This window comes from Peromyscus eremicus, chromosome 9 (genome assembly GCF_949786415.1).
Source record: "Peromyscus eremicus chromosome 9, PerEre_H2_v1, whole genome shotgun sequence".
NCBI lineage: Eukaryota > Metazoa > Chordata > Mammalia > Rodentia > Cricetidae > Peromyscus > Peromyscus eremicus.
The window spans coordinates 27,347,500-27,361,030 of NC_081425.1; the positions used below are offsets into that span (position 1 = coordinate 27,347,500).

Below are 13,531 nucleotides of genomic sequence, written 5' to 3' on the forward strand. Positions count from 1 at the left end.
TCTTCCTCCTCTCCTACTTTACCTAACTTTTATGTCTAGCTTCTCAACCAAGTTAAAACCACCAAAATTACTGGGCATGGTGGCTCATGCCTTTAATCCCAGCACCCAGGAGGCAGAGGCAGGCAGATATGATGGAGAGGTATACAAGGAAATGATTTCAGATTAGTATTTGAAATACACTAATATATATAAAAAATTGAATTAAAATAAGACATTTGTTGATAGATTAGAATAATTTAATAGAATTCTTATGTCTGTTTGCTGTTTCTTATAATATTGTAGTGAGGAATTCAAATAAGTAATCTTTCTCAAAACCATGGATAATTTAATAAGAGAATTTTGAGCAGTGAAGGTAAATTTGGAATAGCAATACAATAGTGGAAAATGATGGTGTTAGTACTAAAATAACCCTAATGGGTAACTTTTTGGCTGGGAGCTTCACTGTAGAGATGAAGAACTATGATAAGTTATATTGTCATTGGATATGGTTCCTTAGGAAGAAAAAAGTTCAGAGTACATTTATTTATTTATATATCTTATACTTTAAAATATTTAAAGTAAGAAAAAGTTATAACAGAAGTAAAAGTGTATTTATTTTAAATGAGAAATAAAGATATAGTAGGTATCTAATATAGAATGAAGAATAGTGATGGGGAAATTGAGTTCAGAATTAAGTATGTGTGTGGTGGAGAAGGTCAGCAAAATGTTCTGTTAAAGATTTCCTAGTGAAGACTCAAGTCACTCATAGTGATATTCAAGAGCAATTTTGTCAGTTTACTATAATAAGAAGTAATGACCTATGAAATAGTTCTGAAATAAACTATTTCATAAATCAAATATACACTTGATTGATTGATCACAAACATTTTTCTAAAAGTCTAGAAATACTTTATGTTGATTTAGCATCAAATTTGAGAAGTGAGTTTGAATATTTTGTTTGTATATTGTACATTTTCAGAGTTTAATTGTGAGTAAATTATCTAAAAAACTAATGATAGATAATTTATAATTTATTCTTCACTTATTTTTATTTTTAATTCAAACAAGAAGTACAAAACATTTTTTACTTATTTACTACACATTTATGACTTAGCATGTTCTTAAAACTTTCTAGTTAGCCGGGAGGTGGTGGCGCACGCCTTTAATCCCAGCACTTGGGAGGCAGAGCCAGGCAGATCTCTGTGAGTTCGAGGCCAGCCTGGGCTACCAAGTGAGTCCCAGGAAAGGCGCAAAGCTACACAGAGAAACCCTGTCTCGAAAAACCAAAAAAAAAAAAAAAACCAAAAAAAAAAAAAAAAAAACAAAAACCAAAAAAAAAAACAACTTTCTAGTAATGTCATACATAATAAACAAATAAATTCTGTGATGATTGTTGACACATTTTACTCTTTTGGGCCTTTAAGTCATTATTTATTGAAGCAATGGACTATCACATTGTTTTTGAAAAGTTTGTGTAATGTTTTAGTAAAAGATTAAGAAGGAAAATTACCTGGTAGAAAGAAAGGAAAGAGATTGGTGAGGTAAGAGAGGTGCAGAGGCTTTAATTAAAGATAGCACAACTTATTCTTATAGAAATAGATTAGAAAATCTACAATTTACACACAGATTCTTGTGAATTAGGATACTGGGAAAAGCAGATGAATAGGCAAAGTAAAATACTAATAGACAATGATTGGCATAGGAGCCTGAAGATACTGAATGATGTTTACCAATAAATAAAGCTACTCTTCAACTGTAGCCTATACACGGAACAATTAAACCCTTCTGGTGAGAGAAGGATGGTACACTTGAACATGTTGGTGTAAAATTAAGCTGCATACATTCAAGACTTTTGATAGCACTGGAACAAGACAGCTGCTCACTAAAATTTATGAGATGAATAGGGAATATTCTATAGCATTTTGGGGATATATGTGTTCAGGATGGAGTGAACTTCATACAGAACATGGGTTGATTGATTTATTTTAGCTTTTAGATATCATGAGTTTTTTCACAGTGAAACAATAAACTCAGCCTTAACAAATAAACGTTAATCATAAACTATAGCAACACAAAATCCACTTCAATTGTTGAGTAATAAAAAACTCTTATTTGGATTAATTTTATGAGCACTACTTGTTTTGATTATGTCATCATTATTTTTATTGGAATAGCAAGTTTTCCAACTACTTATCATCTAAAGGCAAGCAGAGATTTCTGTACTTAAAATTAATGAACCTGCTTCTTTTTCATATAAAGTCTTGCCTTGTTTCTTGAAATGCTGGAGGTAGATTCTTTCAGATGTCTCTGACATAAGCTTTACAAGTCAGTTTGAAATGAGAGACATGGAAACCTCTTTTGATTCTGCTTTTTTCATTTATATTAACACATAAATAAGATCTCCACGTCATTTAGACAGGATATTGATTTGGTCATTAGAATGTTTCAATGATAATAATCAACTTTAGTTAACTTTTTTGGAAATAATATTTTCCTTTGTCTAGTAGTATGCTAATAAAACAATGACATCAGGAGGTTTGGAGACAAATGGATGGATCTAGAAAAAATCATCCTGAGTGAGGTAACCCAGACTCAAAAAGACAAACATGGTATGTACTCACTCATAGCAGGATACTAGATGTGGAACAAGGATGACTGGACTGCTACTCACATCACCAGGAAGGCTACCTGCAAAACAGGACACCAAGAAAGACACAGGGATTGCCCAATGACAGAGAAATGAAATGAGATCTATATGAACAGCCTGGACATGAGTGGGGATAGTGAAGGGTGAGGGTCGAGGGAAAGAGAGCTTGAGGGAGCCGGAGATCCCAGCTGGATCAACAACAGAGAGGGAGAACAAGGAACAGGAGACCATGGTAAATGAAGACCACTTGAGAATAGGAAGAAGCAAAGTGCTAGAGAGGCCCACAGAAATCCACAAAGATACCCCCACAACAGACTGCTGGCAATGGTCGAGATATAGCCCGAACTGACCTAATCTGGTGATGGGATGGCCAAACACCCTAATTGTCGTGCTAGAAACCTCATCCAACGACTGAGGGATCTGGATGCAGAGATCCATGGCTAGGCCCTGGGTGGATCTCTGGGAGTCCAGTTAGCAAGAATGAGGAGGGTTTATATGAGCAAGAATTGTTGAGACCAAGGTTGGATAAATCACAGGGAGAAATAGCCAAACGAATGGAAACACATGAACTATGAACCAATGGCTGAGGGGTCACCAACTGGATCAGGCCCTCTGAATGGGTGAGACAGTTGATTGGCTTGATCTGTTTGGGAGGCATCCAGGCAGTAGGACCAGGTCCTGTGCTCATTGCATGAGTTGGCCTGGGGCCTCTGCAGGGTCGCTTGGCTCAGCCTGGGAGGAGGGGCCTGGACCTGCCTGAGTCTACCAGGTTGATCTCAGTCCTCGGGGGAGGCTTTGCCTTGGAGAAGGTGGGAATGGGGGGTTGGCTGGGGGGAAGGTGAGGGGGGCAGGAGGGGGGAGAACAAGGGAATCCGTGGCTGATATGTAGAACTGAATTGTATTGCAAAACAAAAATAAAAACAAAAATAAAAAAAAAACTTGAATTCCCATACTGATGCCAATTTGTGATAATTTTGTTGTTTTATTTTCATTTTGCATACCAACCACTGTTCCCCCTCACTCCTCTTCTTCTACTCCCTTCTACCTTCTCCATCCCACTCTCATCCCCTCCTCATAAGGGGTAAGGCCTCCCTTGGGTATTCTACACAGGCTGCCATACCAAGTAGTGGCATTTCTAAGACCTTCCCTGCTGCATCAAGGCTAAGTAAGGCATTGCACCATAGGTAATAAACTCATGTACTGAGGATAAGTTCTGGTTCCATTGCCAGGGGTCCCACAAACACATTAAGCCACACAACTGTCATCCTCATTCAGAGTCTGTGAATTCCTACTCGCTTCAGTCAACTGTCTCTGTGGTTTATCCCATCATGATCTTGACCCATCTTGCACCTATAATCCCTCCCCCATCTCTTCAACTGAACTCCAGGAGTTTTAGCCAAGTACTTGGCTGTGAGTCTTTGCATCTGCTTCCATCAGTCACTGGATGTAGGTTCTATGATGACAATTAGGGTAGACACCAATCTGAGAACAGGAAAAGTCTAGTTCAAGCACCCTCGCCACCATTGCTATGAGTCTTAGCTGGGGACATCCTGTGGGTTCCTGGGGATTTCCCTTGCACCAGATTTCTCCCTAACCCCACAATGGCCCATTCTGGCAAAATATCTCTTTCATTGTTCTTCCTATCTTTCCCTCCCCCAACTAGGTCATCCAGCACCCTCATGTTCCAAACCCCCATTCCCTCCCCTTTACTCTCTCTCCCAATTTCCCCAGGAAATCTTAACCCTTTCCCCTTCCTGGGGCAATCCATGTGTGTCCCACTTAGGGTCCTCCCCTTTACCTAGCTTCTCTGGGTTTGTGGATTGTAGCCTGTTTGTCCTTTGCTTTGCATCTAATATTTACTTATGAGTGAGTACATACCATGTTTGTCTTTCTGGGTCTAGGTTACCTCACTCAGAATGATTTTTTTTTAGTTCCATCCATTTGCCTAAAAATTTCATTATGACATTGCTTTTTTCCTGCTGCATAATACTCCATTGTGTAAATGTACTACATTTTGCTGTGGGATGATCTGTATGTCAAATGTGTTGCTGATTGGTCAATAAATAAATCACTGATTGGCCAGTGGCCAGGCAGAAAGTATAGGCGGGACGAACAGAGAGGAGAATTGAGAGAACAGGAAGCTGGGTGAGAGAGACACTCCCAGCCGCCACCATGACAAACCACATGTGAAGATCCCGGTAAGCCACGAGCCACGTGGCAAGGTATAGATTTATAGAAATGGATTAATTTAAGATATAAAAACAGTTAGCAAGAAGCCTGCCACGGCCATACAGTTTGTAAGCAATATAAGTCTCTGTGTTTATTTGGTTGGGTCTGAGTGGCTGTGGGACTGGCAGGTGAGAGAGATTTGTCCTGACTGTGGGTCAGGCAGGAAAACTCTACTACAACATTTTCTTTATCCATTCCTCAGTTGAAAGGCATCTAGGTCATTTACAGGTTCTGGCTATTATGAATAATACTATGATTAACATAGTTGAGTAAATGGTTTTTTTTTTTTACCATTTTTTTTTTTTTTGTGGTATGGTTGATAGGTTAATTCCCAATTTCTGAGAAACTGCCATATTGATTTCCAAAGTGGATGTACAAGTTTGCACTCTCACCAGCAGTGGGTGAGCGTCCACTTTCTCCACATCCTCTCCACCACAAGCTGTCATCAGTGTTTTTGATCTTAGCCATTCTGACAGGTATCTCTGGCATCTCAGAGTCATTTTGATTTACATTTCCCTGATGGCTAGGTATATTGAACACTTCCTTTATATCTTTTAGACATTTGAGAGTCTTCTATTGAGAATTTTCTGTTTAGAACTGCACCCCATTTTTTAATTGGATTATTTGGTGTTTTAATGTCTAGTTATTTGAGTTCTTTATATATTTTGGAGATCAACCCACTGTCAGATGTGGCCTTGGAAAAGATCTTTTCCCATTGTTTAGGCTGTCATTTTGTCTTATTTACAGTGTCTTTTGCCTTACAGAAGCTTCTCAGTTTCAGGAGGCCCCATTTATTAATTGTTGCTCTCAGTGTCTGTGCTACTGGTTTTATATTTAGGAAGTGGCCTGCTGTGCCTGTAGGAGGGTCCTTGCGGTTGTTCGTTTTGGGGGTGGGGGCCAAGTAGGCACAGAGTCAAACCACACAGACTCCAGGAGAATGTGGAAACAACAAGCTCAGTTTATTCACGAAGAGGCAAGCCTTACACACCCTCCAACCCACCCTGGGGGGAGGTCTAATGGATATGCATCAGCTGGTGTGATATGGCTGCCTCTCATTGGTCCAGGTCATCTCCAGATCATGTTTCAGCTGCTGTTGGTAAGACCATCAGGCAGACCCAGGCTGGCTCTCAGAAAGTATCTTTTTTACTGGTTTGAGCCATCTGGCCCTCAAGCCCATTAGGGATGAGTCATCCCACATGTGCCAATTCTTTCAAGGCTACTTCCCACTTTCTCTTCTATCAGGTTCAGTGTAACTGGATTTATGTTGAGGTCTTTGATCCGTTTGGACTGTCAGGGTCTTCAATTTGATTCCATTGATCCACGTGTCTGTTTTTATGCCAATACCAATCCCTTTTTATTACTTTATCTCTATAGTAGAGCTTGAAGTCAGGGATGGTGATGCCTCCAGAAGTTCCTTTATTGTATAAGATTGTTTTTGCTACCCTGGGATTTTAGTTTGTCCATAGGAAGTTGAGTATTATACTTTCAAGTTCTATGAAGAATTGTCTTGGGATTTTGATGGGGATTGCATTGAATCTGTAGATTGCTTTTGGTAAGATTGTCATTTTTACTATATTGACCCTATCTATCCAAGAGCATGGGAGGTCCTCACATTTTCTGATATCTTCTTCTATTTCTTTCTTCAAAGATGAAAAGTTCTTGTTTGCTAGGTCTTACACTTGTTTAGTTAGAGTTACTCTCAGATATATTTTATTATTTGTGGCTATTGAAAAGGGTGATGTGTTCTCTAATTTTTTTCTCAGCCTATTTATCATTTGTATATAGGAGGGCTACTGATTATTTTTTAGTTAACCTGTATCCTGCCATATTGCTGAAGACATTTATCAACTGTAACAGTTCCTTGGTAGAATTTTTGGGGTCACTTATTTATACTATCATGCCATCTTCAAATATTGAAAGTTGGACTTTCTAATTTGTATTGAGTATGTTTGCATCAATGTTCATGAGGGAGATTGGTCTGTAATTCTCTTTCCTAGTTGCATCTTTATGTGGTTTTGGTATCAGGTAACTATAGCCTCATAAAAAGAGTTTGACAATGTTCCTTCTGTTTCTATTGTTTGGAACAATTTCAGGAGTATTGGTATTAGCTCTTTTTTGAAATTCTCTAGAATTCTGCACTGAAATCATCTGTATAAATGACCTTTTGCACATATATCAAAATTGGAAAATTGTTAAACTTATACAATGAGCCAACTTATTGACCTAAGGCAAATTTACATTTAAATTTTGGTTACAATGTCTAGATTTCTTAGGAAAAATAGGAAAGGCAGCAAATATATTTGATTATTTTATTTATAATTTTTATTAACTAGTAAGACATTGCTATCCTGTTTTCCAAAGTTAAGAGTGATGGGATAGGAACTAAGCTTCTATCTTCAATACATAAAACATATACTCACTAATTTAGGAAATAGCATTAACAGTGACTGTGTATTATTCCCAGATACTTGCTGACCTTGAAAACCATGCACTATTTAAGAACAATTTGGAATGTCAAAAACTGATTCTGGAAGCAATGAAATACCATCTGTTGCCAGAAAGAAGAACTTTAATGCAAAGCCCAAGAACTAAGCCCAGAAAATCTACAGTTGGAACTCTCTATGCTGTTGGGGGAATGGACAACAACAAAGGTATGTGATTCTAGATCTACATTAACTCATACCCTTTGTTGTTCCATGAATCAATTTGAACATTGCAATTTCCACAACCTAACAATATGTACACACAAATTTGTTAAAAATAACATATTTAAAAATTAAGAGGGGGGGTTGGGGATTTAGCTCAGTGGTAGAGTGCTTGCCTAGCAAGCACAAGGCCCTGGGTTCGGTCCTCAGCTCCAGAAAATTTAAAAAAAAAAAAAATTAAAGGAAACATTAAAACTGTTATTTGTAGTTTGTAATTGTTTCTTCTATGTCTTTACATGTTATATTAATTTCAGTTAATTATGTATGAAAAAGAAACAGGATTTAAAACATCTGCTTGGAAAACAAGAATTATGTATTGAATATATTGCAGTGATACTTCAGTTTTATGACAAAGAAATACAGTATGAAAGGATAGGTCTTCTGGGAGTGCAAGAATGAAGCAGCTCTGCCTTTGTGGAGCTGAGAGTCTCACACTGACGACAGAAAAATGGATATAGAAGAACAAATTAGTATATTGAATATCATAAATTCAGAATTTAATTATGTGTCTCAATAGTTTTTGTTTTTTTTTAAATAATAGATGCATGTAAAGAATTTGGTTTGCAGTTTTTGTAAAAATGTGATGAATATGAATATCTGTTTTCTTTAGTGCTTTAGCTTACACACAAAACATGCACACACACACACACACACACACACACACATGCCTGTGTCCAATGATGCTCTTACACCCACACACGCATGCACATACACACACACACACATACACACACACACATACACACAAACACAGTGCTAAAGCCGTATGGTAGGTATCAAGTACCCTCTGCTAAATTATTGTCATTTTCTCTTTAAAAATGTTATATTCCACATGAAAAAAAAAAGTATGATCAATTATAGTTGCAAATCTTCAGAGGGTAGTATTTATCCTAAAACAAATGTTGTGAACATTGAATAATAAATCAATATTACTAAAACATCATGATATTTAAAAAAAGAAGTAGGTACTAACTTGAATTTTTAGGTGCTTAATATATGGTACTATATAACTGATTACTGCTAAATATTTAATGGCATTGCAATGATCTCTGTGAAATTTTTATGTTTTCCAGCCCAACACTGACGTACCCACAAAAATTTAAGTAAAACTTTACTGTTACATATATTATTCCATTTCTATTTTAATTTCCTGACTTCTTTAAAGCCATTAACATTCTAATTGGTGGATACTGTCACTTAATACAGTTTCTAAAACATAAAATATATGAGAATATGGAGTCTGTTGAGTTAAATTTTTTGTATGAATATAAACTTTTCTATATGGAAAGTAGTCTTTCTAAACTGAAGAAATCCTTTAGGTATTAAACTTTCCCAGGCATCTTAATTTTCTTTTCTTTTATAATTAGTAACAACCATTCAGATATTATGACACTTATCTGGCCATGGTAACATCTTAGGCACAGGTACTCTGCATGCTCCGAGAAGAGAACATAGACGATATGCCAGCCAAACCTTCTGTTCGACAATGATGTCTTGCCTGCATGATGTGCTAGAGCAATGGTAACACAAGGCTGTGGGAAATACTGAGCAACAACTGATTTGACTTAAGGCCCATTCCAGGACGAGTAATCTATACCTGACAGTGCTTGGGAGATCAAGAACCTGATACCAGAAAGTCCAGGGACCTGGGGTAATACCTACATCTAAACTTCTAATAAGAAAAAAAAAAAAAAAAAAAAAAAAAAAAAAAAAAAAAAAAAAAAACAACTGTAGCAAAAAAGTGGCTCACCAATATATCATTACATTCTGCTATTCTCATCTATCATTGCCTTTTTCAGCCATCATCAGAGGAGACAGAAAGTATATGAAAGCCAGAGAAGGTGGGGATACCATGAAAACAAAGCTTTCTAAAAAAATATGATTAAAACTACTATGAACTCACAGATACTAAGGGTAGCATGTACAGCAGGCATGGCACAATGGATCTGGGTGTGAAGGAATGTGGGGAAGAATTAGGAAGAGCAGAGTATGGAAAATATATAATTAGGATATATTATGTGAGAAAAAAAGTCTATTTTCAGTAAAAGGAGTGTGTGTGTGTGTGTGTGTGTGTGTGTGTGTGTGTGTGTGTGTGTGTGAAAACATGGAATGCCACAGCATATTCCTGATTAAATCAGCAATACATTGGATGGAAGTTATTTCATAAAATGTTTAAGGATTTATATTATATCTTAGTCATAGAGGAATTACAGGGTATAGATACAGGTAGTAGAAACAGAAAAAGAACATCAAATAATATTTATTTTGTATAACAGAAACTCTGGAAACCCTACTTCAATAGATTTAAAGATCAAATAAGACATTTCTGGAGAAATTCCTAGGATTTAAAGCCTACTTCTGCTGCATAAAATGCTCTCTACACCTTATTAGCTTGTACAATACGTAAATAGTTATTAAGATTTTTGTTTTGGGCACTGATCTTTGAGTATAGGAGAATGTCATTAGGAGACATTTCGTTGACTTTTTTGTGTGCCAGTCATGTTTGGTTTTATCTTGGGCCTCTGGGCTATCATGACTCTGGTTCCTGGACATCCAGGCAGCATTAAACATGGGCTCCCTCTCCTTAGATCAGTCTTTGGTTGGCCACTCCCACAAGTTCTGTGCCACCATTTTCCCATCACATCTTTCAGGCAGGCAGCATTGTAGGTTAAATGTTTTGTGGTTGGGTTGACATCTCAGTCCACTGCTGGAAGCCTTGTCTGGTTACAAATGATGGGCAGTTCAGGCTCTGTATCCCCCACTACTGGGAGTCTTTGCTAGGGTCACTCTCATAGATTTCATGAAGTTTCCATTGCACTAGGTTTCGATAATGTCCCACAAATGCCCATCCTCCAAATTCCTGTCATCTCTCCCAGGACTCTCTCCCTCTACCCCTCCCCTTGCCTTAGCTCTCCTGTTCTCATCCCCACTTGCCCCTAGTTAACCTGCAAAATCTATTCTATTTCCCCAAAGACATGAATGCATACTCACCTTGAGCTCTCCTTCTTACTTAGTTTCTCTGGGTGGATTGTAGTATGATTATTCTTTACTTAACAGGTAATGTCCACTTATAAGTGAGTACATATCACGTTTATCTTCCTGAGTTACCTCAGTCAGGATGATTTTTCTAGTTCCATCCATTTGCTTGCAAATTTCATGATGTCATTATTTTTAACAACTGAGAGTAGTACTCCACTTTATAAATATACCCCCTTTTTTTAATCCATTCTTCAGTTGAGGGACAGCTAGGTTGTTTCAAATTTCTGGATATTATAAACAAAGCTGCTATGTACATAAATGAGCAAGCATCCTTGTGGTAAGATGGAAAGTCCTTTGGGTATAGGACTTAGAGTGGTATAGTTGGGACTTTAGGCAAATCAGTTCTCAATTTTCTAAGGAACTGTCATATTGAATTCCATAGTGCTGTATGAATTTACACTCCCACCAGCAACAGAAGAGTGTTCCCTTTGCTCCACATCCTCTCCAGCATGAACTGTCACTTGTGTTTTTGATCTTAGCCTTTTTGACTTGGGTAAGGTGCAATCACAAAATAATTTTGATTTTCATTTTCCTGATGGCTAAGGATGTTGAACATTTCTTTAAGCTTTTCTGGGCCATTTGAGATTCCTCTGTTGGGAATTCTCTATTTTGATTGGTACCCCTTTTTTAAATTGGATTATTTCGTTTATTGATATATAGTTTATTGTGTTCTTCATATATCTTGGATATGAGCCTTCTTTCTTGTAATTGACACGGAGGCATACTATTACTTACAAATGCTTGGCCAGTAACTCAAGCGTATTACTGACTAGCTCTTACACTTAAATTAGCCCATAATTCTTATCTATGTGTAGCCAAATGGCTTGGTACCTTTTCTCAGTGTGACAGTCTCATCTTGCTTCCTCTGTGTCTGGCTGAGACTCCTGACTCCACCTTTCCTCTTCCCAGCATTCTTAATTTTGTAGCCCCACCTACACTTCCTGCCTGGCTACTACCCAAGTATCATTTCATTAAACCAATTTTGAGTGACAAATCAATACAGGGTACAAGAGAATTGTTCCATAGCAGAGCACAAAGAAAGAATCACCACATTGCAGGGTGATAGATATGGATCTATTTGCTTTCTTCTACATGCTGATATCCAGTTAGACCATCATTATTTGTTGAGAATGGCTTTCCCCCCATTGTATATTTGGGGCTTCTTTATAAAAAATCAGGTGTACATAGATGTGTGGATTTACTTCTGCATCTTCAATTGCATTTCATTGATCAACCTGCCAAATTGTCATCAGAGGGGCTTCATCCAGCAACTGATGTGAGCTGATGCAGATACCCAGAACCAAACACTAGGCAGAGCCAGTGGAACCCCTCAGAAGAGGGTGAAGGATTGTAGGAACCAGAGGACCATGCCAAGGACACTACAAGAACACAACCCACAGAATCAACTAAGTATGGCTCATTGTGGGCCATAGAGACTGAAGTGACAATCATAGACCCTGAAATTTCCTTTCTGAAATAGGTCTTCTGCATATCTGTAATGGTTTGCACAGTTTGGTGTTCTTGTTGGAGTAAGGGGGTGCATGTCTTACTCTTTTGCCTGTTATTGGCACCCTTTTCCTCCTAATACATTGCTTAGTCCAGCTTTGATATGAGGAGGTGTGCTTGTCCTACTGCAACTTTTTATTCCATGTCTGGTTGATATTCCTGGGAGGACTCCTATTTCCTTTTTTTAAAGGAAAAAGAGAAGTGGATCTGGGGAAGAGGGGTGATTTGGGGGCGGGCACTGGGTGAAGTGGAGGGAGGGGAAACTGCTGTTGGGTTGTAATGTATGAGAAAATAATAGAAGAAAATTTTTTGTTTTAATTTGTGTCCACGTATTTTAAAAGTTCACTTGGTAAAAGTAATACATATAAGAAAAAAGAAGTAATAGAGTGAGAGATCATTCTTTAAATATAGCCAAAATTAGAATATATTTTTTATGAATCACTTAAAGATCCATACACCATTCATTACGGTTCTTTGGTATTGCACATTAAATCAATACCTTTTAAACATGACTGTTTCACTAGCTTTTTCTTACTTTCTTAACTGACAGGATTCATATCATAGCTAATGGGGTTAATCAATCATCTGTCACAACCCTGATATGTGTTCTGTAGATATTGTGAAAAGTCAAACATTGTAATTTACTATTTTCTTGTTTAATAATCATGTACAACTCCATTTTAAAATAATATGTATCTTGTATACCTATTTTGTATATGCCAGGCTAGAAGTAGAAACTTGTTTCATCTTGTGTATACAGTGACTATAATTACTGTCTCAAAGAGCTACCAACTTTATTTAGGATAAAATATTTAAAGAAACTGTTTAAATTAATGTTGCAAGATGTGAAATGTACATACAGTGAATATAATACCTGATTACCAAGCCTAGTCTAGTATAAAAAAGCCAAAGTGCAAAAATATAGATTCTGAGTTCTTTTGTTAGGATAAAAAGATAATGTTGATGATAAAAATATTCATATATTGATATATATTTTTACCATTGGAAGACTATGAACTTTTCAAGAAATGGGAGGTGTTGGAATGAATTTTGACAAACGGCTAGTAGTAACACATTGTGAAAACCATAAACTAGCTAAGACATAACAGGTTCTCTTCTTTCGAATTCAAATGTATTTATAGGGAGGTGATAGTCTTCTAGAGAAATCATCATTAAAATCAGAGAGAGAGAGAGATGCCGGTTCAAATCATTGATGTCACTAAAAATACCAAAGCCCTGATATTTCAGGAGGCTATACTAATTCTGCAAAAGTAGAATGATCAAATGGAGCACATAAAAGCAATAAACTAAAATATTGCAAGCATCCCAGTATATGTGTATTGTGTTTACTAATATTGAGGATACCGCAACAGTAACCAGGATGACCTTTATTATTTTATTATGTAATTTGTGAGTTAACTTCCTT

General features: G+C 37.1%; 1 protein-coding gene across 2 annotated transcripts in view; it reads left to right on the plus strand.

The window, feature by feature from the left end:
- Klhl1 (kelch like family member 1) overlaps window positions 1-13,531 on the plus strand; it is a 339,100-nt gene that overhangs the window by 207,347 nt on the left and 118,222 nt on the right. For both annotated transcript variants that reach the window (XM_059274318.1, XM_059274319.1), the window contains one exon: window positions 7,320-7,506. In XM_059274318.1, coding sequence (XP_059130301.1) covers window positions 7,320-7,506 — 187 coding nt within the window. The remainder of the gene's footprint in view (window positions 1-7,319; window positions 7,507-13,531) is intronic.